Source organism: Cucurbita moschata, unplaced genomic scaffold (genome assembly GCF_002738365.1).
Source record: "Cucurbita moschata cultivar Rifu unplaced genomic scaffold, Cmos_1.0 Cmo_Scf00016, whole genome shotgun sequence".
Classification (NCBI taxonomy): Eukaryota; Viridiplantae; Streptophyta; class Magnoliopsida; order Cucurbitales; family Cucurbitaceae; genus Cucurbita; species Cucurbita moschata.
Genome location: NW_019268532.1, coordinates 4,013,359 through 4,040,064, shown reverse-complemented (window position 1 = coordinate 4,040,064; position 26,706 = coordinate 4,013,359). Strand labels below are relative to the sequence as shown.

The 26,706-nt window shown below is 40.3% G+C and overlaps 1 protein-coding gene and 1 long non-coding RNA gene across 2 annotated transcripts; both read left to right on the top strand.

Moving 5' to 3' along the window:
* The first annotated feature begins 2,848 nt into the window (after positions 1-2,848).
* On the top strand, positions 2,849-5,788 carry LOC111454305. Its single transcript, XM_023095740.1, has 8 exons — positions 2,849-3,207; positions 3,287-3,436; positions 3,543-3,761; positions 4,623-4,744; positions 4,876-5,039; positions 5,112-5,266; positions 5,498-5,724; positions 5,757-5,788. The coding sequence occupies exons 1-7, from the start codon at positions 2,980-2,982 to the stop codon at positions 5,591-5,593; spliced, it is 1,134 nt and encodes a 377-aa protein (XP_022951508.1). The 5' UTR covers positions 2,849-2,979; the 3' UTR covers positions 5,594-5,724; positions 5,757-5,788.
* Positions 5,789-9,863: 4,075 nt separating this feature from the next.
* Positions 9,864-10,382, top strand: LOC111454569. Its single transcript, XR_002712456.1, has 3 exons — positions 9,864-9,906; positions 10,115-10,253; positions 10,345-10,382. It is a non-coding gene; the product is annotated as an uncharacterized LOC111454569 (long non-coding RNA).
* The last annotated feature ends 16,324 nt before the right edge of the window (positions 10,383-26,706 follow it).

Genomic DNA, 26,706 nt, shown 5'->3' with positions numbered 1-26,706 from the left:
TTTGCAGAAGGCCAACCCAAATATGGGTTGGGTTGGATTGGATTGGATTACCATTTCGGGTAGGGTTGAATTCATTTTGCAGAACTCGAATTGAATTGGTTCGGTTTCAGGTTTGTGGGACAAAACTCTCGAATTGACCCGAGGGACCTCATCCAAATAAATATATATATATATATATATATATATATTATATTAAGAATCTTTATTATTAATGAGTTTGACGGGTACTTTGTTAGGTCCAGCAAGACCGTTCAACTCCAATCTATTACATATATAATTTTTTTATTAATTTCTTTGATTTTTTTTAATTATTTTAATGTCTTTATTATCTATTTGTTGTAATATTATTATATCTCAATTTATATATATATACTCATTTTTATTTACAACATTTTTATATTCCAATTATATATATTTATTTTTTTAATAGTTTATTTTAATTATATTTATTTTTCTAATAGTTTATTTAATTTTATCATTTATTTTTATTTATTATTTATTATTATTATTATTATTATTATTATTTGGTTACTTTAACCAATTTATAAAGATATAGGTTATATTTCAATTTATATATATATTTATTTTTCTAATAGTTTATTTAATTTCATGATCGATCCTTATATTTTTGTTACTTTAACCAATTCTAAAAAAATATAGGTATTTAGTTTTATGACATAGGTTAATATGTTAAAATTTTAGCTCCTTATTTGGTAGTGATTTTTTTTTTTGTAAATAATTATACATTGATTTGTGTTTGTTTGAGAACTTTTAATATATTTTTATTATCCGAATAATTATAAGGTGTGGATTAATAAAACTTAAAAAAAATTGACAACCCAACCCGAAAATAGAGGGTTTTCGGGTTGGGTTGTGAAAAGTTTTGGGTTGGGTTGGGTTATCCATCCAACCAACCCAAACTTTTGGGTTAGGTCAAAAAAATCTTTCGACCCAACCCGGACCATGTACACTCTTATGTTAGATGATGTTAAAATTCTAATTACTTTTTATAATTTTTTTAGAGAGATTATAATAGAATAGAAAGGTATAGCTTAGATAGGGTATTATGTTACCTTCGTATAGGAATGAGTGAATTATATCGGGTGAAATTATGTTTTCAGCTGGCTATTGGGTAAAGTCCTTGAAATTTTAAATTTATTGAATCGACTACAAAAGTCACTTAACAATGCAAATAAATAGTATGCAAATAAATCCTTATATATTGTAAAATAAGTGTTGTTAGGTGTTAAATCACAAATCTAGAGAATTGTTGAGACTCGAACCTAGTGGACGTGATATTTGGACAAAGAAGAGGTACGTGAATGAAGTGATGCATATTCATAATTCAATCATTCTCTATAGGTATGGTTCTCTTAATAAATTACTGTTAATTCTTTAAATTTAATAATTAAATCCTTATAATATTGCAAAATACACCCTTCAACAATTCTTGATAATTAAGATTAACTTTATTTATTTATTTATTTTCTTAAATTGAGATTACAACTCCACATGGATCTAAAACGCTAAATCTTTTCAAATTTTATGAAATATATTTGTCAAAGTATTTTCTTGTTTTAATTATTAATGTTTGGTTTATATATATATATATATATATATATATATATATATATATATATATATATATAATATTATATGTTATCACGAAAAGAGATAAATTTAAGGAAAAAATTATGAGTTTATAAGTAAGAGCGACAATATCTCATCCTATTCTTTTTGTGATATTATCTTGTCCTTATCTCGAAGTGTTCGTAATAATTCCATTATAGAGATTGTTATTCTTGTTCTTATCACTTTATGACTTTATCTAAAAGTTGATAATATCATTCCATTGTAGAAGTGGTTATTCTCGTTCTTATATGTGAGATCTCACATCGATTCGAGAGGGGAATGAATGTCATTAAGAAGGCTGGGACTCAAAGGAAGGTAAATTGTGAAATCCTACGTCAGTTGGAGAGGAGAACGAAACATTGTTTATAAGGGTGTGTAAACATCTACTTAACAAACGCATTTTAAGAACCTTGAGAGGAAGCCCAAAAGGAAATGCTCAATTGATAACGAAACGTTTTTTGTCAATTAGAGAGGAAAACGAAACATTATTTATAAGGGTGTGTAAACCTCTACTTAGCATATACGTTTTAAAAACCTTGAGGGAAAACTCGAAAGGAAAAGCTCAACTGATTACGAAACATTCTTTATCATTTGGAGAGGAGAACGAAAGTGTGTACTCTACTTACCATACGTCTTTTAAAAACCTTGAGGGAAAGCCCGAAAGAAAAACTCAACTGGTAATAAAACATTCTTTATCGGTTGGAAAGGAGAAGAAATGTTCTTTATTAGGGTGTGTAAACCTCTACTTAGGTAGACGCGTTTTAAAAACCTTAAGGGGAAACCTGAAAGGAAAAGTTCAAAAAGGACAATATCGGCTAGCAATGAGCTTGAGATGTTATAAATGGTATTAGAGCTAGACATCAAGCAATGTGCCAGAGAAGAAGCTCAGCCCCAAAGGGGGTGGACATCGGGCAGTGTGCCAACAAGGACATTGAGCCCCGTAGAGAAGTGTACACCGGGCAGTAGGCCGTGAGGACGTTAGGTCCCAAATGGATGGATCGTGAGATCCCACATCGATTGAAGATGACAATATCTGTGATACCATCGTAGAAATTGGTACTCTTATTCTTATCTCAACATCTAGTTCTTATCTATTTATGATCTATATAGCCAGAGAGATAAGGGTTTGAATACTATTAAAAAATGGCTTTGGATATTAAATTAGGAACAAATCCAATGAAATTGGGTAGGCATTAGTTTTGTTTGCACACAACACTCAAAGCCAACCATATGTCCTAATCCTAAAATGATTTCCGTCCATAACACGGAAACCGCGCAGCGTCTCTAGGCGTTCCCATTCTTTTTACAGCGCTCATCCAACTCTCCCAAGAACCAAAATCCAGACGCATGGCTTCCCTGTCTCACTCAGCGCTCAGAATTTTGTCCACTGCGCGATGGAATTCTTCCAAACCTTCTTCTTCACTGCCCATTTCTTACAATTTCTTTTCTCTTCTTCGAAAATCTTCATCGCTTCCTTGTTGCCGCCATTCCAACTCTGGCGGCACCCGATTGTTCTCGATCATGGCCACCGCTAAACCTGGAAATCCACCGCAACAATCACAATCACGGATTAAGGTTAATTTACTCTTTCTCTTTTGTTTTCTTCTGATTCATCGACCTAATTTGAGTAATGATTCGTGATGGATAATGGTAGGGAGCTGAATCCTTTCTTAGGAATGTTTTAGCGAGCATGGAGGCAGTTTATCTTAATCGCAATCCCTCAGCAAAGGCCATATTGGAACTGGTTCGATCCGTCGATAATGATAAGATTTGTTATGATCATCTTGCGTTTAGAACTTTTGGGGTATTTTTCTTAATTCTGAAATTAGGATTACATTCTCCTCCTAGGCTGGGGCTTTGCTATCAATCTAATTAATGTTCAATTTGTATTTGTATCTATGATGACTTAGACGGATGGCCACGGCATTGATTCATTAGCAAACTTCTTTCTGGATTTTGGATATACACGACAAGAAGAATTATCATTCCCAGCCAAAAAGTTAAAAGCATTTTGGTTTTCTCCACCGCCCAATTCTGATGCAGCTTATGATGGTGATGGGGTTCATGGACCTTTACCAAGAGTATTCATATCAGAGCTGCTTGTAGATCTGATGAGCCCACAAACTCAGGTGTGGTTTAGGAACTTCTTAACTCAGGGGAATCAGCATATTGCTTGAATGTCTTATATTTTGTTCAGTTTTCTTCTTTTCTTGAATTTTGAACAAGAACTTCTATCTTGGGTCCTCTGTCATGATTATTTTTGTGAGATCTCACATCGGTTGAAGAAGAGAACGAAACATTTTTTATAAAGGTGTGGAAACCTCTCCCCAGTAGACGCCTTTTAAAAACCTTGAGGGGAAGCCCGAAAGGGAAAGCCCAAAAAGGACAATATCTGGTAGCGGTGGGTTTAGGCTGTACCAAATGGTATCAGAGTCAGACACCAGACGATGTGCCAGCGAGGAGGCTGAGCCCCGATGAGGGTAGACACAAGGCGGTGTGCCAGCAAGGATGCTAGCCCCGAAGGGGGTAGTAGGGGGTCCCATGTTGATTGGAGAAGGGAACAAGTGCCAGCGAGGACGCTAGGCTCCGAAGGGGGATGGATTGTGAGATCCCATATCAATTGGGGAGGCTGAACCCCGAAGGGGAGTGGACATGTGGCGGTGTGCCAACAAGGATGCTGGGCCCCGAAAGGGGGTAGATTGGGGGGTCCCACATCGATTAGAGAACTGAACAAGTGCCAGCGAGAACGTTGGGCTCCGAAGAGGGGTGGATTGTGAAATCCGACATCAGTTGGGAAGGAGAATGAAACATTTTTTGTAAGAGTGTGGAAACCTTTCCCTAGAAAATGTAATTTAAAAACCTTGAGGGGAAGCACAAAAGGAAAAGTCTAAAGAAGACAATATCGGCTTGGGCTCTTACCATTTTACATAAACCAAATCTTTTGTTAATCTTTTGTTAATTTTCTTTAGCTTTTTACCTATTGTGTTCAGGATATAATCAGAAAATACACTGGAAGTTCTCACAAGGGAAAGAAGCATGCTGCTCTTGCAAGTGCTCTAGGTTCCTTGACATGGGAAAAGCCTTCACATTCTGAGTTTGTCCAACTAGCGAGGTATTTAATCTCCATTCACTCCAAAGTTCATGTTAAGGATGATTTTAGAGTTGAAAGCATGTGAAACGTATGCTTTGAGCACCGTAATCTGCAATGTCGATGACTTTTTTTTCATCTTTTTGAATCTATAGAGAGAGTGAATATGCCGCTTGGAGTCTTGTGAACGGTTATGCAGTTAATCACGTGACCATTTCGACCCATCGGCTGAAATCTCATCTTAGAAATATCAAAAACCTCAATGAGTTCATAGAAGAGAATGGTTATAAACTGAATTCGGAAGGTGGAGTTTTGAAAGGTACATGACACGGCTAGTCTTGCTATCTGTTATTTATGTGTTTATAATCTATTCCCGACCGTTTCGTTTCAGTAAGCCCAGATGGTCTTCTACTGCAAAGCTCGACCCTCGCCGATTCGGTTTATTTTGAATTTTCTGATGGCATTACTACCACAGTCCCCTGCTCGTACATCGAGTTTGCTGAGCGTTTGGTCCTGCCTCAGTTTAAGCATCTTCCAGAAACAGAGGTAATTAAACTAACCCCAATCATAGGTTGTTTCATCCTTTCATTACGTGCCTGAGTCTTGCTGTGAAAAACACATCATACTACAAAAAGAACAGAACATAACTTCCAAATGTGCTATTCTAAACCTTAAACTTCACTTTTCAACAATAATTTAAACACATTTGAGAAAAACAAACAAGACCCTTTGAAACTTAAAAACATTTTAATTTCTGATCATTACAAACTTGTATAGGTGAAAGAGCAGCACAGAAGGGATGGATTTGAAGTTGGAAATGCTGATAAGATCTTTGAAAGTACATCCAAACAGCAGCATACGGGAAAGGCTTGATTGTTCTGGAGGAGGAAATCAAATTGGGATGCGCTGTGAACTAATTTGATATGTTGTTGTATAGAATGATCTAATCTTTAGTAACTTAATAAATCGCTCAAGGCAACGTTTTAAGGCTCGTTTCATAACAAATAGTTTTTTTGTTTTTGAAACTTAAGCCTAATTGAGGTCAATAAAACTCCTGGTTTACTCAAACTTAGATAGTTTTAGGATTTATATCGAGAGAAATCACTATGTTTAACTAAGAATCTGATATGAATTGATATAGGTGAAGTTAAACGTTGCAGCATAGTTTCGAAGCAGCTATTAAATAATTAGGGACTTCGCTGAGACCAACCCACCTTACTTTTGGAGTTGGATAATTAAATGATGTATAATGGTGCATGTCATGTGTTCCCTGCATGCACCATATGATGTATGCTATGTTATGTGTTCTATGTACGTAATGACATACGATGCTATGTTATGTATGCATGTGATACCCATTATGCCATGTTGTGAATGAAATGAAATATTATGTATGTCATGTTATGTCTTACCCTGTGAAGCTATATGATGGATTATGTGATGACTACCATATATACATGATGCATATGTACTATGTTATGGATGAAAGGAAAAAGAGAATGATGTTAATGCTATGCTATTAATATAAATCATGGGGACTTCATGCATTTATGTATGTCATGTGCATCGAGATACTTCCCCGTAAGATTATGTTAGTATGGATGCATACTTTCGATATTTATGTTCACCATGATATCATGTGGGTCTTTCCTTTCCTATGGCATCCGACAACACGTTAATGTGTTGTGCCCTACCAAGCTAGGCATAGGGGGTATGTATACGAACTTGCTTGGTGGGTTTATGTATGCGTGCATGGGTTGTGTGTGTGGAAGTGCCACACATTCAACTCTGTCTAGAACTGAAATGAGTTCAAGACCATGTTGAGATGGATGACCAAGGAAGTTAAGATATGACAATAGTATGCATTGACTTTCATTTAGTAGTTGATAGGTGACTTTTTTATTTTCGTATTCAAATACTATGTTATTTCTATTTTAGATTTTTAAATTAGATGTGTAAATTCATTTGAAAGTGTCGAATTTTAAATTTTTGCATATGTGCTAAAGACATGCATGTGGAAACGTTTCTAATTTAGGCAAAAAAAAAAAAAAAAAATGAAGGCAAGAAAAAGTAACAGAAGTAAGGAGGTAGTGTATCTAATATTAAGATTAATTTCATATTTACGAACAAGTTTAGATCATTTATGAATTTGGTGGCATAGGATTAGTTTGACCGTAGATGTTAGTTAAAGTAGCATACAGTAGATTTAGCGTTTAAACTTTTTCATGAAACATAAACTTTATTTTAAAACACTGTTATGGACTTAATGTTTAAAAACATCTTTAACGATACAATGAAAGACTAAATAAAATAAATAAGCGTTAAAATTAAAAACATCATATTCTAACCTAAGTCTAACAAAATAAATGTATCTACCCTATGCATGTGTCATGGTCTCGAGTTGCGATGTTGTCGTCAATCGTATATGGATGTTTTGCCTTTACCTAAAATAGAAGTAGTACATGTCTCGAGTATATAGAAGTAGTACATGTCTCGAGTATTTTAAATAAAATACTCAGTAAGTGACTTCATTACTAGGTTAAATGCAAAAACATACAATCATGAATGAGACCTATCATATCAGTCTATTTTCCTACGACGGTTATCTTAATGGGCAATTGGATGTGTACTTAATTTTTCTACACAGGTCCACACCTGTGAGTATGGACCCACCATTCGGTTCGCACACCTCCTGAGCTCCTTTCTAGTCGGGCAAGCATTCTTTGGTAACTGTTAATGTTGGACACCCGTTAGGAATAGCAACTATCATGACAACATTATGATAAACATAATGATCGTTTCCCAGCCTAGTAGCATACACGTCCGTATTATTGTGAAGGAGAAGGGATATTTCCCGATGCATGAGCACACAATAATGCATGAGGTCTCAACATTTTTCTATTTTCATGATCATTTAATACAACTCCGCTAGCGTTATCTTTCATATCATATCATTTTGTTATATCATTCCTCATATCGTTTATCACATGTCGATTATCACATCATTTATCATATCTTTCGTGTGTATGTCAGGGTTGTATTTCGTGCTAGTTCGTCATTTTTGCATGTCAATCATATCATATCATTCATATTGCATACATACATGTCATATCATAACGTTTCCATGCTTCCAGACATAACAATTCTTATCATGCATATATCATATCATATCATATAATAACCGTCACATAACATATCTCAAGTATGGCTTCATCAATTTCACATCATAAATATATCAATTCATCAAACATATCATACCATAATGTATATCATATCATTCTCATATCATATATAACATATATAAATATATACATCGTTCTCATGTCATATCATAGTCATACCATTACATAAACACTTCGTAGTCATATCGTTCCATATGCATATCTAGTCATATTGTTTCCTAAACTTCTCATAGATCAAATATATGATACGTGCCCTGCACGTGTCAATACACAACATCATTTCTAACCATACCGATAGTAAGGACACTTACTTGGTTGACCTTAGCCAGGGCTCTCCCTACACTTGAGTACATTTAGATTCTGTTTCCTAGAAGTTTCTCCACGTATTGCCGGGAGTTGTTTCCTATTCGAACGTCCATCTTGTTTACGTTAATAACACACATTTCTAGCTTAAATCAACGTGAACTTGGAAATAGGATGCTAAACTAACCTCAATTACCTCAATTAAGGTCAAATTAATCTCTAGGAGGGTAGAAACTATGGGAGTTGGTACCAAAAGCATCAATCCAAGCCGGATAGTCGAGTTTTGAGCAAAGAAGTGATGTTGCACCGAGCCGAGCCGCGTTGAGCCGACTAAGCCGAAGGAGTGGGTGTTCGCATGTGCGACACGTGTCATTGTGGGAAAGGAGACGCGTGTTCAGGTGGCATTCCGGGTCGAGGCGTAGACTTCAGGTTTAGGCCAAACGTATTGGGCTCGGTTGGGTCTTCGATATAGATGGGCTTAGGGGTTTGATCTGAGTCATTGCATGATCTCAGGCCAAGTACTCTGGGTCGCAAACATGTTGCACGGGTCACATGTGTTGAGCGCAGGGTTGAAAATTGCCCACAATTGAAATATGTTGAAACAAATAATAGAAAGAATAAATTGCGGGAAAAGAGCTTTTGAATAGAGGAACCTTAAGTACTTAGGTTTTTCAATTATCTTTGTTGTTGTGAAAATAACATACATGTCATGAGTATTTATAGTAGAGGAAGCACAACCGATCTCCTAAACTTTCTTCTCAAGTTCCTAAATTTTCTGCTCAAGTTAAGCAACTACTGACAAATCTTCGTAAAGACTAACAATTTCCCCTAAACTCATTCAAATAAAAAAAAAAATTATCTAAAAATTGCTCTGGGTTAATAAATTCTTTTGCTAAGTCAAGCTTATTAACTCACATTCTCCTCCATAAGCTTACTTTGTTCTATATTTTTCACTCCTAGCAATTTCACATTGCTCTCTAGTGCATACGAACTCCACAATGATTTGTCTCTTCTCAACACACTCACGGATGAAGCGAAAGCGAGTGTCAATGTATTTTCTGCATCCGTGAAATACTGGATTCTTTATCAGTGTAATCACGAATTTTTTGTCGACGTAGAGTTAGTGGCTTTAGTTCACTTCTAGTCACTTCGCTCAACAAATTTCTCAGCCACAATGCTTGGTACGACATCGCAGTTGTTGCCATGAATTCGGCCTCATAGGAAGAGTGTCACAATTCGATACTTCTGAGATTGTCAAGAGATCAAATTTTCGTTGAGATGAAAGGTGTAACAACCTAAAATAATGATAATATGTATTTTGTATTTATTTGTTGTGTGTTTGATAATAATAATAATAATAATAAAAAAAAAAAAAAAAAAAATCAAAGCAGCTGCGTCAAGCAGCTGCTGTAAAGGAGATGAGGGGCGGCGGACGCGTAGGCTGGAGGCGTGGGATGGATGAGTGGATTGTTAGAGGATGTGGAAGCGTATTAGGGCCTAGATTAGGTTTTAAAAAGGAAGAAAAACGAAGAAGAGTGATTAGCGAAAAACCCAGAAAACAGAGGAGGAAATTTTTGAGAATTCGAGTTTTGGTTGCTTAAAATTGGACATCAATCGAGGGTAAAGGAAGAGGGGTTGTTGCTGAGGAATCATTTGAGGAAGGGGATACGGCCACGAGCTGAATCGGACGGTGATTCGAAGGTAACGAAAAACCCATATCACCGAACCTATAAATCTCGATATCTTGATTCATACTGCATAATAAGTTATGAAATAAGGCTTGTTAGAACCGTAGTTAGAAGATCTATAAAGTTGTAGATGAAATTAGAACGAAATTCGAGCGGTAGAGATGAAATTTTTGCTTTGGGACACAACGGGTATTAAAGGAAAAGATTGAGAAAAATTGCAGGGAGGAGAGGTTGAAGACGAGCGCGTGAAGGACACGCGAGGCGCGTGGGAGGCCGCGAGTGGAAGTGCGATTGTGCGCGGATCAGGCGCGTGAGAAACGAACCCCGACCTTGTGTTGGCGCGTGAGGGCGCGTGAGCAGGTATTTTGGCTCCCGGTTTGTCCCGTTCGACTCCTTTTGACCTGTCCTATCAAAATTGGTCTATACTTATGTTGAAATTGATAAAATATAGGTCTAATAGGAAGGAATTGTGTTGAAATACTATTAAACGTACATTCAAGGGGGAAAAGAAGTTCGAAACCAAGTAAGTAGCGTATCGACCTTTGAACTAGTTCTTAACTTGTTTTACAACATGTGAGTATGTTGTTTACCTGATTAAGAGCTTAATATGTTATGATAAGCTTTGATGATATTGAGTGTTTATTGTATATTGTGACTGCTTGCCTGTGATGTAAGCATGATATAAATGATTGTCAGAATGTTCTATGTGTTGAACATGATACATGTATGAAAACATGCAGTAACTGTGAGTATGTTATGCATGTTAATAGAAAGGTTATGACTCTAAGATATGCTTATTGGTTGTTGAGCTATGGCTTATTTATATGAGTATGATAGTCTACTAATTTCCGCAGAGTTCCTGGCCAACGCGCTGTGTGCTAAGTCAGGGAGCATGAGTACTCCTGACTGTTGGTATATGAGATAAACAGGCCGCCAGAGCAATTAGTAGACGGGCCGTATTTGACCGAGAGCGAGTCTTACATACGAGTCCGAAAATTCTAGATAAGCATATCGAGAGAGAGTCAGTAACCTAGCTGGAGGTAGCTGAGATACCTCATTAACGAACAGATGACCCTAGTAAGAGAACTAGGAGTCAATGATGAATAAAACTTAAAAACACCTGGAAAGATTAGTTATGAACTCTTAAATGATAAGCTAGCTACTTACTGAGTAATTTAATTACTCATCAAAATTATTATAACTTTTCTTTCCAGATTTAGATGATGCAGGCCAACCGAGGACGAGACCAGCGGACTGAAGACTACTGGGAATCCATGTCTGTGTCTGTTTTGTGTACTTATGTTTTTGCTGTCAAGAATTTACTTCGGTTGTTTTAAGTTTAAATAGCACTGGTTTTAAATATTTTACTGGATGTTTTTTTTTAGAAATATTTTGAGATTATGATTGGGTGTTAGAGTATGTTGTCGTTGTTGATGGTAACTCCTGTTAATCGTGTTGACGATGAGCGGGCGTTACAAAAAGTCACTCCTACAGTTTTTTTTCTATTGTCAATGAATTCGGCCTCACAGGAAGCTAGTGTCACCTTGCCCTCTTTGATACTTCAACCCATAGCTTGTGGTTCCCTTCACTTAGCGAAGAATGTGCTTAACCGCTTGATGATGCATCATAGTGGGCTTTTCCATGTACCTACTCAATATTCCAACAACATATAAAAGGTCCGAACGAGTATGAGTCAAGTACCTTAGACTTTCGATGACACGCCTATACTCAGTGGGATTCACCAAGCTTCCTTCAACATCTTTCTCCAGTTGTAACTTTGCTTCTATGGAATACTTGGTTGAGTTGCACTCCGCCATATTAAATTGTTGCAACAACTTCTTAGCATAGACTGATTACTTAAGCGTGATGCAATCTTTCCTTTGGTCCACTTCAATACCGAGTTAGTACGTGAGTAACCCGAGACCATTCATCTCAAATTCTTTCATCATATGCTGCTTGAACTCTTTGACGTCTTCCACACTTGTACTAGTGACGTTCAGGTCATCAACGTACACGCCAACGATGAGTGTTTCAACCCCATTGTTTCTTCTATACACTACTTGTTCTTATAGCACTTCAGGCGGGCTCATAAACATACCCCCTGGGCCTGACTTGGTCGGACACAACGTGTTACATGTAGTCGGACACCACAGAATAGAAAAGGGCCCGCATGATATCATGGCGAACATAAATATCGATTTCATTCTTTCGTAACATAAAGAGGAAGAATCCCGATGCACGTGACATACATATATGCATGAGGTCGCTTAACATATTTAACATGGCATTACATAAGCAGTGCTAACATCGCATATACGTTTCTTACCTTACATGGCGTCTCACATGACCCACATTACATGGCATACTACATAACATGAAAGTACATTCCAGTTGCATAAACATCTTATGACATCTCGATAATTCTACGTGTATCTATGGCATCGATCAACATCTTCATGGCATATAATACTAACATCTCATTCATAACTTCACATAATATAAACAGTCAACCGTCAACATAATTCATACTTCACATAACATACACAACTAAGCCGCCAAGTCGAGCTGCGTGAATTGACGGAACCGAGCCGATTTCGTACACGTGCGAGCCGACCCGCACTGTGTACGCATGCGAAGCTGCCAAAGCTGCTGGGTGTGCGTCTGCAACTCGACCCTATTCCAAAAACCTTGCGTTCCTTACCCGATTCTTCCTCCGAAGAGCAATCCCAAGGTTCCGGAGGAAAGTTTGGAGAGAAAATCGTTTTCAAGGGATGTAAAAGGTTGAGCATAAGAATATAAAACTAATCTCAAGATATTTCCCAATAAGGCATCCTAGGGTCTTAGGATAAGGAAATTTGGAGAAATAAGAAAATTTCTATTAGGCAAAATAAGAGTCTCTTAAGAAATCCCTCGATTTCTGGGGAGATTACATTTAATTATTTATTCTATTTTTATTTGATTTTATTTTTATTCCAGAAACCCAAATCGTTACCATTTCCATTAAGGTAATAACTTTCTGGTTTAAAATTGCACCGGCGAGAATAAATACATAACATAATATGTCATTTATAGAAATAAAAATAAAATCTTAACCAAATAAGGCAAAAATGGAAAATCTGAATCATTACATGAATTTTCTCATGTTGATAATCATACAACCTGTGTGCCTTGGTTCCATCCTCTACGCCAAAATACACCATCTTTTGGCTTGTGTCATCAAGCTTTTTGATATGGGGTTTTGCAGTCTTAACATGTGCAGTACAATCGAAACTCTTTGGTAATCGAAGTGAGGTTGATGTCTTTTGACTGAGGAAATCGTTGGTGAGAGGAAATCGTTGACGGAGGAAAAATAGTCGAAGAAAATTTGTTGGAAGAAGAATAAAAACAGAAAGCGTAAGAAAATAGTAGAGAGAACGAAAGCTTGGGATTTGACTTTGCTGGAAAACACGATGATTTGTTTCTCATTAGATTGACTTATTTAAATAACAATTCTACCCTAAAATGGCCCAAAGTGGCCAACTAAATTTGAGCCATTTCTCTTTAAACATGGCCCAAATAGCCAGCTAAAAATATGATAATCCATTCGACGTGTATGTCAAATGGTCAAAAGAAAAAATTCAACTAAATAATTTGAGTAAAAACGTGAAAAAACTAAATAAAGAAAACCGCTGGCTTTTATCTAACAATCTCCTCCTAAAACCTGTGGTATATCTACCTTATTATTTGAACTCCGATCTTTGAACGTAGATGTCTCCAAGCTGTTCCTCTGTTCGGATGAAGTCAATCTTGATAAGCCCCCGATCTGCACACTCCCAGATGTAATGGAGCCTGATCTCTATGTGCATGCTCCGGTCGTGCGAAACTAAATTTTTGATCAGGGAGATCGTAGCTTTGTTGTGCACGCATTGGTGGACCGCCTTCTCTTCCTATGAGTTCCTCCATCAGCCACGCAAGTGAGACCCCCTGTGTGGCTGCTGTCGAACCGGCGATGTACTCGACTTCGCAAGAAGACAAAGCAACTACCTTTTGTTTAATTGATTGCTAGCAAATCGCGCCACCTGAGAGAAAGTAAATCATCCCGTTGGTTCTCTTACAATCATCAACGTCACCGGTCATGTCACTATCACTGTAGTTGACTAGCTCAAGCTTCTTCTTTCCTCTCCCTGCATAGTATCTCACACCCTAGCCTCTGGATCCAACTACATAGCGCAGATACGTTTGACAGCCACAAGATGCTCCTCCCTAGGTGCTTCCATAAACCTACTCACATATCCAACGAAATAAGCGAGGTCATGGCGTGTGTTTACCAGATAGCGCAAGGCCTAGACAATGGTGCGGTACTTGGTGGTGTCGACTACCGTCGTAGTGCTGGCCTTCCTTGCAGGGTTACTGTTCGCTAGCCCAGCTGTATCATGCAGCTTCTTCGCGTACGCACTTCGACAAATGGTGATGCCAGTAGTAAAAGGAAATCATTGGTGAGAGGAAATCGTTGACAGAGAAAAAACAGCCGAAGAAAATTTGTTGGAAGAAGAATAAAAACAGAAAGCATAAGAAAATAACGGAGAGATCGAAAGCTTGGGATTTGACTTTGCTGAAAAATATGGTGATTTGTTTCTTATTAGATTGATTTATTTAAATAACAATTCTACCCTAAAAATTGCCTACCAACTAAATCTGTAACACTTCCCTGTGGCGCCAACTAAAAATATGGTAATCTTTTGTCAAATAGTCAAAAAGAAAAGATTCAATTAACTGATTTGAGTAAAAATGTGAAAAAACTAAATAAAGAAAACCACAAGCTTTTATCTAACAGAGGTGTCATGCCTAACCATGCTTCGTAGGGGCTAGACGATAAATCGCATGTCATTGCCTTGGCATAGAAAATCATCAGGACTTGCATGCTCTTGAGTAGGCTTCTTGCAGTGTTCATTATGGTACGATTTCTTCGTTCGACCAGACTGTTTTGTTGTGGAGTGTACGATGCAGTGAGTTGATGCTTGATACCTTCCTCGCAAAACTTTGAGAAGTTCTGGGATAAGAACTTGTCACCTCGGTCGGTGTGCAAGGTTTTCAACTTGTGATCATACCCATTTTCAGCGAGTCTTTTGAATTTCTTGAATTCACATAATGCCTCTCCTTTTTCTTTGAGCATGTACACTCACATCTGATGACTATAATCGTCAACAAGTAAGAAAAAAATACTTATTACCAGCAATCGATGATGGGGTGATCGGGCCACACAAATCTACATGAACCAGTTGTAGTGGTCGCTCAGCATGAAAACTGGTTTGAGCTGGGAACGACAGTCTTGCTTGTTTGGAGACCTAACAACTTTCACATAGCTGGTTCGAGTGTATGATTTTGGATAGCCCTGTAGCCATCTTCTTCCCTCCCATCATTTTGAGCGTCTGAAAGTTCACGTGCCCAAGTCTTGCATGTCATAGCCAAGATGGGTCTACAAGTTTCGTCAATAGAGAGGTAGGTTGGTTGGTCTCTAATAGTATCATGTACAGGCAGTTATGCGATCGTTTTACTTTAATCAATAGTATCTTGAGGAACGAACCAGCTAACTCCTTTCTGCTTCCTTCTTCCGTCATCTGACCAAGGCTAATAATGTTACTCTACAAGTTTGTGATATAGTATACTGTTAAAGATCAGATGTTTTAGATAACTATCAATTAGTATTTTTCTGTTAATATTTTTGAATAAGTCACCTTATAGTTAGGGATTGAATTAGATTTGTTTGTTTACTCGTTTGTTGCCAGATTTTGTGCATATTTCAGCCGACTTTTTAAAACCTTTTCTTCTCTATTCTCTCTATATATAGAGTTTTTCTCTTAATAATACAATCTTCGGATCAACCATTCAATCACTTATTCTTTCACTAACAAATTGGTATCAGAGTCATGCCCTAAACTTAACCATATCAATAGAATCCTCAAATATTGAACAAAAGTATTGTTCGCCTCGAAGGCATAGTAAAAAATAACTAAGACTTCAAAAGAAAAGGAGTCGAGCCTCGATGAGCCTCGAAGGCATAGTAAAAAATGACTAAGACTCTAAAAAGAAAAGGAGTCGACCTCGATTAAGGGGAGGTGTTCGATGAAAGTCTCACATGGGCTAATTTAGGAAATGATCATGAGTTTATAATCAAGGAATACTATCTCCATTGGCGTGAGCCTTTTATGGAAGCCCATGAAAGCTTATTCTCAAAGTGGACAATATCATACCATTATAGAGAGTCGTGTTCATCTAACATGGTATCAGAGCACTAGTTTTTAAGGGATATGTGAAATCAAAATCGAAGGAAAATCCAGTTTTTTAGTTGTTGCACCATCAGTCTTCAATGGAGACAATTATTAAATGTGGGCAGTTCGTATGGAGACTTATCTGGAGGTTTTGGATCTTTGGGAAACAGTAGAAGAGGATTACGAGGTCTCTCCACTTCCAGCAAATCCTACTGTAGTACAAATCAAAGCACAGAAGGAAAAGAAGACAAGAAAATCAAAGGCTTCTGTATCTCAAATGATATTCATGCGAATAATGTCCCTCAGAACAGCAAAGAAAATTTGGGATTACCTCAAGGCTGAATATGTAGGAGATGAGAGGATTCGTGAAATGAAAGTTCTGAATTTGATTAGGGATTTCGAGTTGCAGAAGATGAAGGAGTCTAAGTCGGTGAAAGAGTACTCTGATAGATTTCTCAGCATTGCCAACAAGATGAGATTGCTTGGTTCTGTGTTAAATGATTTCAAGATTGTTGAAAAGCTGCTGGTCACTGTTCTAGAGAAGTTTGAAGCCACCATTGCTCCTCTAATGAACACCAAAGACCTATCAAAGATTTCTCTTATAGAGCTCTTGAATGCTTTACAAACTCAAGTGCAAAGGAGGTCTATGAGGCTTGCTTGGTTCTATGTTAAATGATTTCAAGATTGTTGAAAAGCTGCTGGTCACTGTTCTAGAGAAGTTTGAAGCGTTCTATGTTAAATGATTTCAAGATTGTTGAAAAGCTGCTGGTCACTGTTCTAGAGAAGTTTGAAGCCACCATTGCTACTCTGGAGAACACCAAAGACCTATCAAAGATTTCTCTTATAGAGCTCTTGAATGCTTTACAAGCTCAAGTGCAAAGGAGGTCTATGAGGCTTGCTTGGTTCTGTGTTAAATGATTTCAAGATTGTTGAAAAGCTGCTGGTCACTGTTCTAGAGAAGTTTGAAGCCACCATTGCTAAATGATTTCAAGATTGTTGAAAAGCTGCTGGTCACTGTTCTAGAGAAGTTTGAAGCCACCATTGCTACTCTGGAGAACACCAAAGACCTATCAAAGATTTCTCTTATAGAGCTCTTAAATGCTTTACAAGCTCAAGTGCAAAGGAGGTCTATGAGGCAAGAAGGGGTGTGGAAGGTGCGTTGTTAGATAAATCCCTATTTTTAGGTTAAGAATTCCTATTTTCTTGTTAAAGGCACATAATTAAAGTGAGTGGAATATCCATGTCGAGTGGAAGGGCTTTAATTGAGTTGCCACCTCTTTCCATATTTAGGATATAATAGTTATTTAAATATGTCAATTGAAGAGAATAAAATCATCCGATCTTCAGTGCAGAATCTAAAATACTGTCTCTCTCTTTGTTTTTTCGTTATTTTCTTCTTCCAAGATTTTCGTTCAGAAGTTTTCCTTCGTCAAGATTTCCTCACCAGACGCTCAGTCAGAGACAAGTGGTATCAGAGCAAGGTTCATATACTGGTGATATATCATTGTGGAGAATCCAAATCTATCAAAAGCCAAGTTGATAGGCTCAATTGGTAAGAACGTCAACTTAAGAACGCACAAGTCTCAGGGTTCAAGTAGAAGAAAATGCAAAGCGCGAAAATATGCACATCGTGAGGGGTCCATCCTAGGCAGGTTCATTCATTCCTTCACGACATGACGGAGGCAGACCACAATCCAAATCAATTCACGATGGAGTACCTCAGCACCAAGCCAGAAGAAGGAGGAGTCGCCAGTAGCTGCACCGAGCACGCCTACAGAGGCCAAGGTCATCTTCATCGGCTATGAACTGCCGCCACCTGGCTTCCTCGACAACGACAATCCCAGCAAGAGGCACTCTTATGGGCTTCGGCAAGCACCACGAGCCCATATAATCACTGGAGGCGACATGAAAGTTCTTGAGAGATTCAAGAGGGAAGATGTCAAAGAACATCAAGATGAGCGATCTCGGCGTCCTCAGTGTCACGGTCCTACATTTTTTGTCGTGCGGCGTCGTGATCTCGACATGCTCACGACTAGCCTTGAGGGGAATCAAGCCCCATATATATTTTTCGCCCTGGCTTTGTGGCTTCATCGGACCTTAGGCGAGGTTTGTCTTCGCCCATCGAACATCGCTAGTGCTGAATCCAAGATCTCTTAATACAACGTTGCATCTCATCTCATCATCTCAATCCCCATCGACAAGGTCCATATGTCTTGACGTCATCCCGAGTCTCGGGGTGTCGTCGATCATCATAACTCGTTCAGTCATGCCATCGAGAATGGGCCCGCGTGTCGTTCATCTAATCGGGACTTCCCGAACATCCATCCATTCGGGTTCTATCAAGGCATAGGCCCTTCCGTGCCCATGCCGAGTCATTTACGGATATCGTACCGGATAGCGGGTGTATGTAGCAACCTCCAACATGCAGGCAGGCGCAATACCAGCACATTCGTGCCGTCCGGTACTATCCTTCAAAAACTCATTCCAAAGGAAGTCGCCCGAGATACTCGTCTTGGCACGCTCGCCCACACTGTAACACACGTATGTGCCACAGGGTAGCTCACTTAGGCCACAGGGCCCAGGGGTGGTGAAGAGCTAACACCATGGTACCCCCTATCGTATATTTTGAGCCATTTTCATTCTACCAGGTGTAGACATGATTTTGGTGAGGTGTCATACGATGTCGTGCATTGTCCGTCCAATGTCCGATTGACACCAAACTTGGCGAGCATTCATATTTCATATGGACGGACTTAACTCCCGAACCGCATGCCCAAATTCCTTCTAAAACCCCGACTTTTGAGGTTAAGGCCCGGGGCCCTACCCAGCCCTTCAACAAGCCTATCTTTGCCCTTCATGTCTCTTTTGATGTCTCTATCTTGCTTACGCTCAACATGTCTTCAATGACCACTTTGCATGGTGGTGTGTTGGATGATGCATCGTCCTCCTCGATCGCATCACGGCACTCTTCTATATTGGCCCGCACACGGCCGGATGGGCGTCTCTTGAGAGACGCCACTTTGCTTGTCCTGGCGTGAGGGTCACAACCTACTCTCTTCATAGTATGGTTGTGTAACGACCCGGGAAAGAAAGAAATATATATATATATATATATATATATATATATATATATATATATATATATAATAAAAATAAATAAATAAATAAATAAAATAAAGTAAAAAAAAAACTCAATCGCCGGAAAACCCGCGAGTTTTTCGGCGACCGCCGAGTTTTGCGGAACCCAAGTGAAATGACGGCCATAGCACGCCCACCCTCAGCCCACGACACCCTGCAAAGTTTCAGAACACCTGCAAAGGGAGAAAAGAGAGAAAATTTCGAGAGAGAGAGAGAGATTTCGGACAAACGTCGGCGAGTGTTCAGTTTCTCCGACGAGCCCTCAAACCACCCTCAAACTAACACCAAACGACCTGTTACCACCATAAGAGGGATCCCTAACGAAAGCACAATAACTCAGGGTGCGTTTTGTGTTATTTCGTAAGCGTCGTCGTCGGTAACCGAGGTCGGAAAAATTAGGTTTCTTAATCGATTCTTAGATCTATGGCTTTTAGGAGCTTTTAGGCCGCAAAACTCCTAGAAAAGAAAGAAGGACAACGAATAAAGAGGAAAAGGGAAGGAAGAGGACTGAAATCGGCAACGGAAACGTCGCGGGAAAGAGAGAGAAAGCTCGCCGGAAAATCGGCCGAAGTCGGGTAAAGAAGACGAGATCCACGGATCCGGGTCAACCCGAACCCAGAACCCGAGAGAGCCAGCCCGTTCCTCCCTTGGCCTCTGCCTTCGGCCCAGCCCAACTACAGCGGCCCAAACCTCAAACCGGCCCAAAAGCTACGGTTCAGTTGAATCAACCCAGACCAGACCCACGGTCCAATTGAGCCGGCCTGCAAACCAAACTCCTGCGGCCCAGCCCAGTAAACCGAGGCCCAATGATTAGTCTTGGCCTAGTAGCCTTCCACAGCCCACGACCCGAATCGGGCTGCGACTCGCGCTTCGACCCGACACTGCCGCCCGACGTGGCTTTCTCTGCTACTGCCACGTGTCACTCAGCGGCGCAGGCAGTCCCTTGGCTCGGCTCGGCGCAAACGGCTTGGGCTTCCTCGGCGGCTTCAGCGGCTGTTCGGCTTGGCTCACCTGTTTTCAGTCCGGTTTCCACTGTTCCGACCCTCCCGAATCTGTTTTCGGCCCCGATTAAGGTATCCGAGGCCGTTTCAGTGCCGTATTTCACATTTATTAAATTATAGGTAAATTAATTGTGAAATACTAACGGAAAGTGGTGGACGGTGTGATAGGAAACAAACCCCGGGGACGTAGGGAGCAGCTCTCACGGAACGGGAGCTTACGTTTAGCGATTTAGGGAGTACTTCGGCCAAGGCCAACCAAGTAAGTGGCCTTACTATAGGATAGGCTAAATAAATTGTATGATGCTTGATGTTATGTGCCAGTATATACATATTTTGTTGAGTGACGCTTGATATGTTTGACGCACGTTGTGGCATTATGATGAGCATGATGATTGCATGATTTTTACCTTAATATGATGATGTTTTCCATATTGAGCATGCTAGATGATGATGAGTGCCATATTGCATCATGTCGTTAGATCGACGTAGGACACAACCCTAAGAGCATGAAAATGATATTTATATAAATATCCACGAGTATGCGTTACCTAGGGTAACAAAGAGATGAGACTAGAGGGTTGTGTCAGAAGAGACATTACGATGGATTTAGAGGGACCTCATGCATTTTGTATGTTCATAAGCATAGGGCTACTTCCCCTAGAGATGATGAGTGCGGACGTGCACCTTACGATGAGCGCGAATGCGCATAGGTGCGAAAGCACACAGATGAGGGTGCTCATGAGGCGCATGACACTATGGGGTTTCGCTGACCTCCGGACGTCGCTATGGATTAGCTTGACCAGAGGGTCCAGGGGGCGTGCGAGCGCCCTGGGGACTCACATTCGCACGTGTGAGTCGTGTGTAGGGAAGTACTACACATCCAATTTGTCCGAGACTGGAGGCCACTCCTAAGATGATTAGAGATAGGTCCCTATTCATGATCGCATGTGTTTGCATTAGCATGGCCCCTATAGTGGGGTCACTTACTGAGTATTTCTCGAAATACTCAGGCCGTGTGCCATATTGTTTTTTTCAGGTAAAGGCAAGGCGCCCATGTACGGTTGACGGTGGCATCGTGATCAGAGACTGTGGCGCGTGCATAGGATAGATGTATATTTAATTCCTAGTCTTGGTTAGGATAGGGCGTTTGCATTTCATTCATTTATATTAATTAATTTGTAATCGTTTTATTTATTTATTTTTTTAACTCCAGCACAATGTTTGAAACACGTAAGTCCGGTAGTGTTTTCCAATGTTTTAATGTATTCTGAAGTTTTAAATTTTTCCGCTATTAAAGATGAGCATGCTTAGATTTTTATTCTGCATTAAAGATGAGCATGAGACGTTAGTGGCGACTCTGGATATGTGGAAATTTAGGGTCGTTACAGGTTGTGACATTCTCCCCCACTTAACTTAGTCATCATCCTCGATGACTTGCTCGAGTCACAATCATATTGCAGATTGTGACATTCTCCCCTACTTAATTAAGTCATCGTCCTCGATGACTTTCTCGAGGCACATGCTCCTCACTGATTGTGAAATTCTCCCCCACTCAACTCGGCATCGTCCCGATGACGATCCAAACTCCCTAGCTGTTGGCGACTTGACTCGCTGGATTTGATTGTGTTCGGAAAAGTATCAGATTGTTGAGCACCTAACTATCTTTTGTCATAATGCTCGTCTTGCTGACGTCTTCCGCCAACTTGAGGACAAGTTCGAGTGGATGTTTATGGCTCTCTTTGGTCATGTGGCACCACGTTCTGACTCTTGACTTGGAAAGTTGTTGGGTGAACTTTTCTCAACTTTGACTTAGTACTATTATCTACGGTTATCCAGTGTTTGCCATAGTTGTAGGCGAGGCTGACTCTTTGCAGACACTCCCCAGACGACTATGGACTTAAAAAGGGCACTTTGCCCTATTGTGGCCAACTTGGCCCCAGTTGATGCATCCTTTATGGATCACATAAACTACTGCACCCCTCGGGGTGGGGCTCGCAAGCCCAACCGCAACACTCTTTGGTCGCGACCACTTCTCCTATTGAGCAAAGTCAAAACTCTTTGACAGTCTCTTCAATTGTTGGCGCTGTCTTTTGGCCAACTCTTTGTACTTTGCCACCTTCATGTGTCTATTGTTGAACTTGAACTTCTAGCTTGATGCTCACTTCTCAAGCGGATATTGGTCTTGGCATTTTTTGTGGACTCATCCACCTTAGGCACAAGGTGGTGACTCAAGGAATACACGTGTGATCGTAGGTTCGAGCACCTTTACGGGGTGAGAGACTTATTGATGTTGTGCTCTCCCGCTCAAACTCGACTGCCTCTTTGCAGCAAGGTCGTCCCCCCATAAGGACTTACATTGTATTCGGCTTTTGCACTTGGCCGACGCTTGTCTTTTCTCAACTCTCGGCTTCTCTGCTTGCAACCACTGACACTATTCCTCTAATGTGAATGGTTCTTTGGAAGGCACCGTCATGGCGCTTTCTGTTTCATCTGTCTTGTCTTACTTTGGAACTACAAGCTCTTGTCAGGTGAGCTTAGTTTTGCTTGACGGGTAGATCTACCCATATTTAGGTGTCGACACACGACACAATGAGCTTCGGGTAGTCTTGGCTTCAGCTCCCAACTGATTATAATTCTTACCGGCATCTGTCCTGCCCATTTCGGCACTCTTGACACACTTGCAAGGTCTTCGATCAACTCATGGGTTCATTTCTCTTGACTGTTTTGCACGACTAGACACACAAAGTGTGGCTCTGATACCAGCTGTCACGGTCCTACATTTTTGGCCGTGCGGCGTCGTGATCTCGACACGCACACGACTAGTTTTGAGGGGAATCAAGGCCCATATATATTTTTCGCCCCGGCTTTGTGGCTCCGTCGGACCTTAGGCGAGGTTTGTCTTCACCCATTGAACGTCGCTTGTGTGGAATCCAAGCTTTTTCGACCACACACGCCGCCTGTGCGTGCATGTTCCATCGTCTGCGACACATCCGACTTGCCTCACCACTTGGCCAAGTCATTCGGCTCGACCTTGGCTCTGCTCGGTCCAATCTCTCAATACAACGTCGCATCTCATCTCATCATCTCAATCCCCATCGACAGGGTCCATATGTCTTGACGCCATCCCGAGTCTCGAGGTGTCGTCGGCCATCATAACTCGTTCAGTCATGCCATCGAGAATGGGCCCGCGTGTCGTTCATCTAATCAGGACTTCCCAAACATCCATCCATCTGGGTTCTATCGAGGCATAGGCCCTTCCGTGCCCATGTCGAGTCATTTACGGATACCTTACCGGATAGTGGGTGTACGTAGCAACCTCCAACACGCAGGCTAGGGCGCAATACTGGCACTCTCGTGTCGTCTGGTATTGTCCTTCAAAAACTCATTTCAAAGGAAGTCGCCTAAGACACTCGTCTCGACACGCTCGCCCACACTGTGACACATGTATGTGCCACAGGGTAGCTCACTTAGGCCACAGGGCCCAGGGGTGGTGGAGAGTTAACACCATGGTACCCATATAGTACATTTTGAGCCATTTTCATTCTACCAAGTGTAGACATGCTTTTGGTGAGGTGTCATACGGTGTCGTGCATTGTTCGTCCAATGTTCGATTGACACCAAACTTGGCGAGCATTCATATTTCATATGGACGAACTTAACTCTCGAACCGCATGCCCAAATTCCTTCCGAAATCTCGACTTTTGAGGTTAAGGCCCGGGGCCCTACCCGGCCCTTCAACAAGCCTATCTTTGCCTTTCATGTCTCTTCTGATGTCTCTGTCTTGCTTACACTCAACATGTCTTCAATGACCACTTTGCATGGTGGTGTGTTGGATGATGCATCGTCCTCCTCGATCGCATCACGACACTCTTCTATATTGGCCCGCACATGGTCGGAAGGGCGTCTCTTGTGGGATGCCACTTTGCTTGTGCTTGAGGGTCACAACCTACTCTCTTCATCGTATGGTTGAGACACTCAACTACTACCTTGGTTGGCCGCCGCCACCTGGCTTCCTTGACAACGACAATTTCGGCAAGGTACTGTGTCTGCACAAGGTACTGTGCCTGCACAAGGCACTCTTACGGGCTTCGGCAAGCACCACAAGCCCTCATAATCACTGGAGGCGACATGAACGTTCTTGAGAGATTCAAGAGGGAGATGTCAAAGAACTTCAAGATGAGCGATCTCGGCATGCTCAGCTACTACCTCGGCTGGCTGAACTACATGAGTGGACTTTGAAGAGGTATTCGAGTCGATGGAAAGATTGGAATCTATCCACCTATTGCTGGCAATCGCGACACATCATTCCTGGGAGGTCCAACACATAGACGTGAAGTCCATTTTCCTCAACCAGAGAGCTGAAGGAGACCGACCGTCTACGTTTGACAACCAACTGGCTTCCCGACAAGGTATTGTGCCTGCACAAGGCACTCTTACGGGCTTCGGTAAGCACCACAAGCCTAGAATGCGAAGCTCGACAGTACCCTTCTATCGCTGAGGTTCAAGCGTTGTGCTTGGCCACGGCATGCAGCAGCTGATCGTGGGAGTGTACGTCGGTGACCTCATAATCACTGGAGGCGATATAAAAGTTCTTGGGAGATTCAAGAGGGAGATGCCAAAGAACTTCAAGATGAGCGATCTCGGCGTGCTCAGCTACTACCTTGGCATCGAAGTGCAACATAGTACTGTCGGCATCACCATCTATCAAGGTGCGTACGGAAAGAAGCTGTTGGGCACAGCTGTCCTACAAGGACGCCAATGGATGCCCAACTCCAGCTAGGAAGCCCAGCACTACGATGGCAGCTACTTCGGTTGCTCCCCCTCAACCAGTGGAGTTTGCAACACCACGTACTGTGGATTGGACATTGAATGCCGATCACGATGATGGTCTGGTAGCCAGGTACCAGATGATGGAAGTGTTGGGTTTTATGTCCTAAAACTCATAGTTTGTAAATAAAAACATATTCTATTTTCAATACAGTTTTATTGATGTTTATTTAGTAAAGATTGTTATTGAATAAAGTGAATTTTACGATTATTAATCTAGATCCAATAAATTAGGAACACTCTAACTATAGTATGATTACTTGAACTATATGTAGAGACATAAGAGTGAATCAAGTTCAAGTATATAGTCAAAATGATCTATAGTACAAGGATAAGGCTGAGTATCTGGGGACACTATGGATGCGGCCCATTTTTGTATATGACATAAATAATGTGATCACTAAATTGTACATGCGGAGACATGTGAGTGGGGACGTCGTATGCAATGAGTATTGCATCAGATCAGACCATGAAGAAAATCACTCTCACTTTATAATATCGTTTACTGATGAGACTTATTTTCTTTTCATTCAATGACCTAGGTAACTCGATCTTAATCCTAAGCTAACCATGAACTCCTGTTTATTTGGAATTATCCTTAGATTTGCATGGGTGAGACTGGCTCGAGTTCGCCGACTCAATAGGCCTCCCATTTTAGGGGTAAGACTAGGTGAATGGCTGGGGACGTGGGTTGCAAGATGGAATTCGCTCCTACTCGCTTTTAGGGATAGTAGAGAGGTTGTTCCCTTAAGTATTGACTCCAAGTCTTGAACAAGGGGCCCCACCCTCTCATTGGCCCGAGAGGGATTCAGTTTGCTGATTGGACCACAAACCAATTGTTCATTAGAGGATCAGTGGGACTTAAGGAACAAGAATTAACTTAAGGGGTAAAACGGTAAATTGACCCAGCTCTAGTTACGAACAACGTGTGAAGGATCGACTTACTAATCATGGTTATATCAAATGGACAGAAATATATCTATAGTGAGAGGAGTGCAACTACTAGGCTATAGTGGAGTGTCCTAGTAGTTAACGATTGTTAGTTAACAAGGTTAATGAGTTTAGCCGGCTAATCTCAGATCGTTGGAGCCCATGATCTATAGGTCCATTAGGTCCCTCTGCTAGCTCATATCAGACTAAACCTTAGAATAGCGTGACGAGTGAGTTCGAAGTGTTCGAATTCAAATTAGGGAATACACGTTAAATATATACGATATATTTAACCGTATTTTGTTTTAATTATGAATTAAACAAAAAGAGAGAAGGGGAGATATTTAAATAAGATTTAAATATTTTAATTATGAATAGGGATTCATAATCAATATGTGCGGGAATTGATTGGGATTGGCATTTGATTTAATGTTAAATATTAATTGTTTAATTAATCATTTAATATTATTTTGATTTGAAATTAATTATTTAAATTAATTGTTGAATTAAAATAAAGAAAGTCAAGATGTTGACTTCACTTCATGGAAAAATCCATGTTTGAGTTAGTGGAATATTAAGTGTCAATAGATGGTTTAACCAAACTTGCATGTTTGCCACATAATCCCACAAATTTGAGTGGAATTTTGAGTGTCAAAATTTGGTTTAACC

Coding starts and splice junctions, on each gene's coding strand:
- LOC111454305 (XM_023095740.1), top strand. CDS start 2,980: ATGGCTTCCCTGTCTCACTCAGCGCTCAGAATTTTGTCCACTGCGCGA. Junction 3,437..3,542: donor TTGCGTTTAGAACTTTTGGG/GTATTTTTCTTA, acceptor ATGATGACTTAG/ACGGATGGCCACGGCATTGA. Junction 5,040..5,111: donor GGAAGGTGGAGTTTTGAAAG/GTACATGACACG, acceptor GTTTCGTTTCAG/TAAGCCCAGATGGTCTTCTA.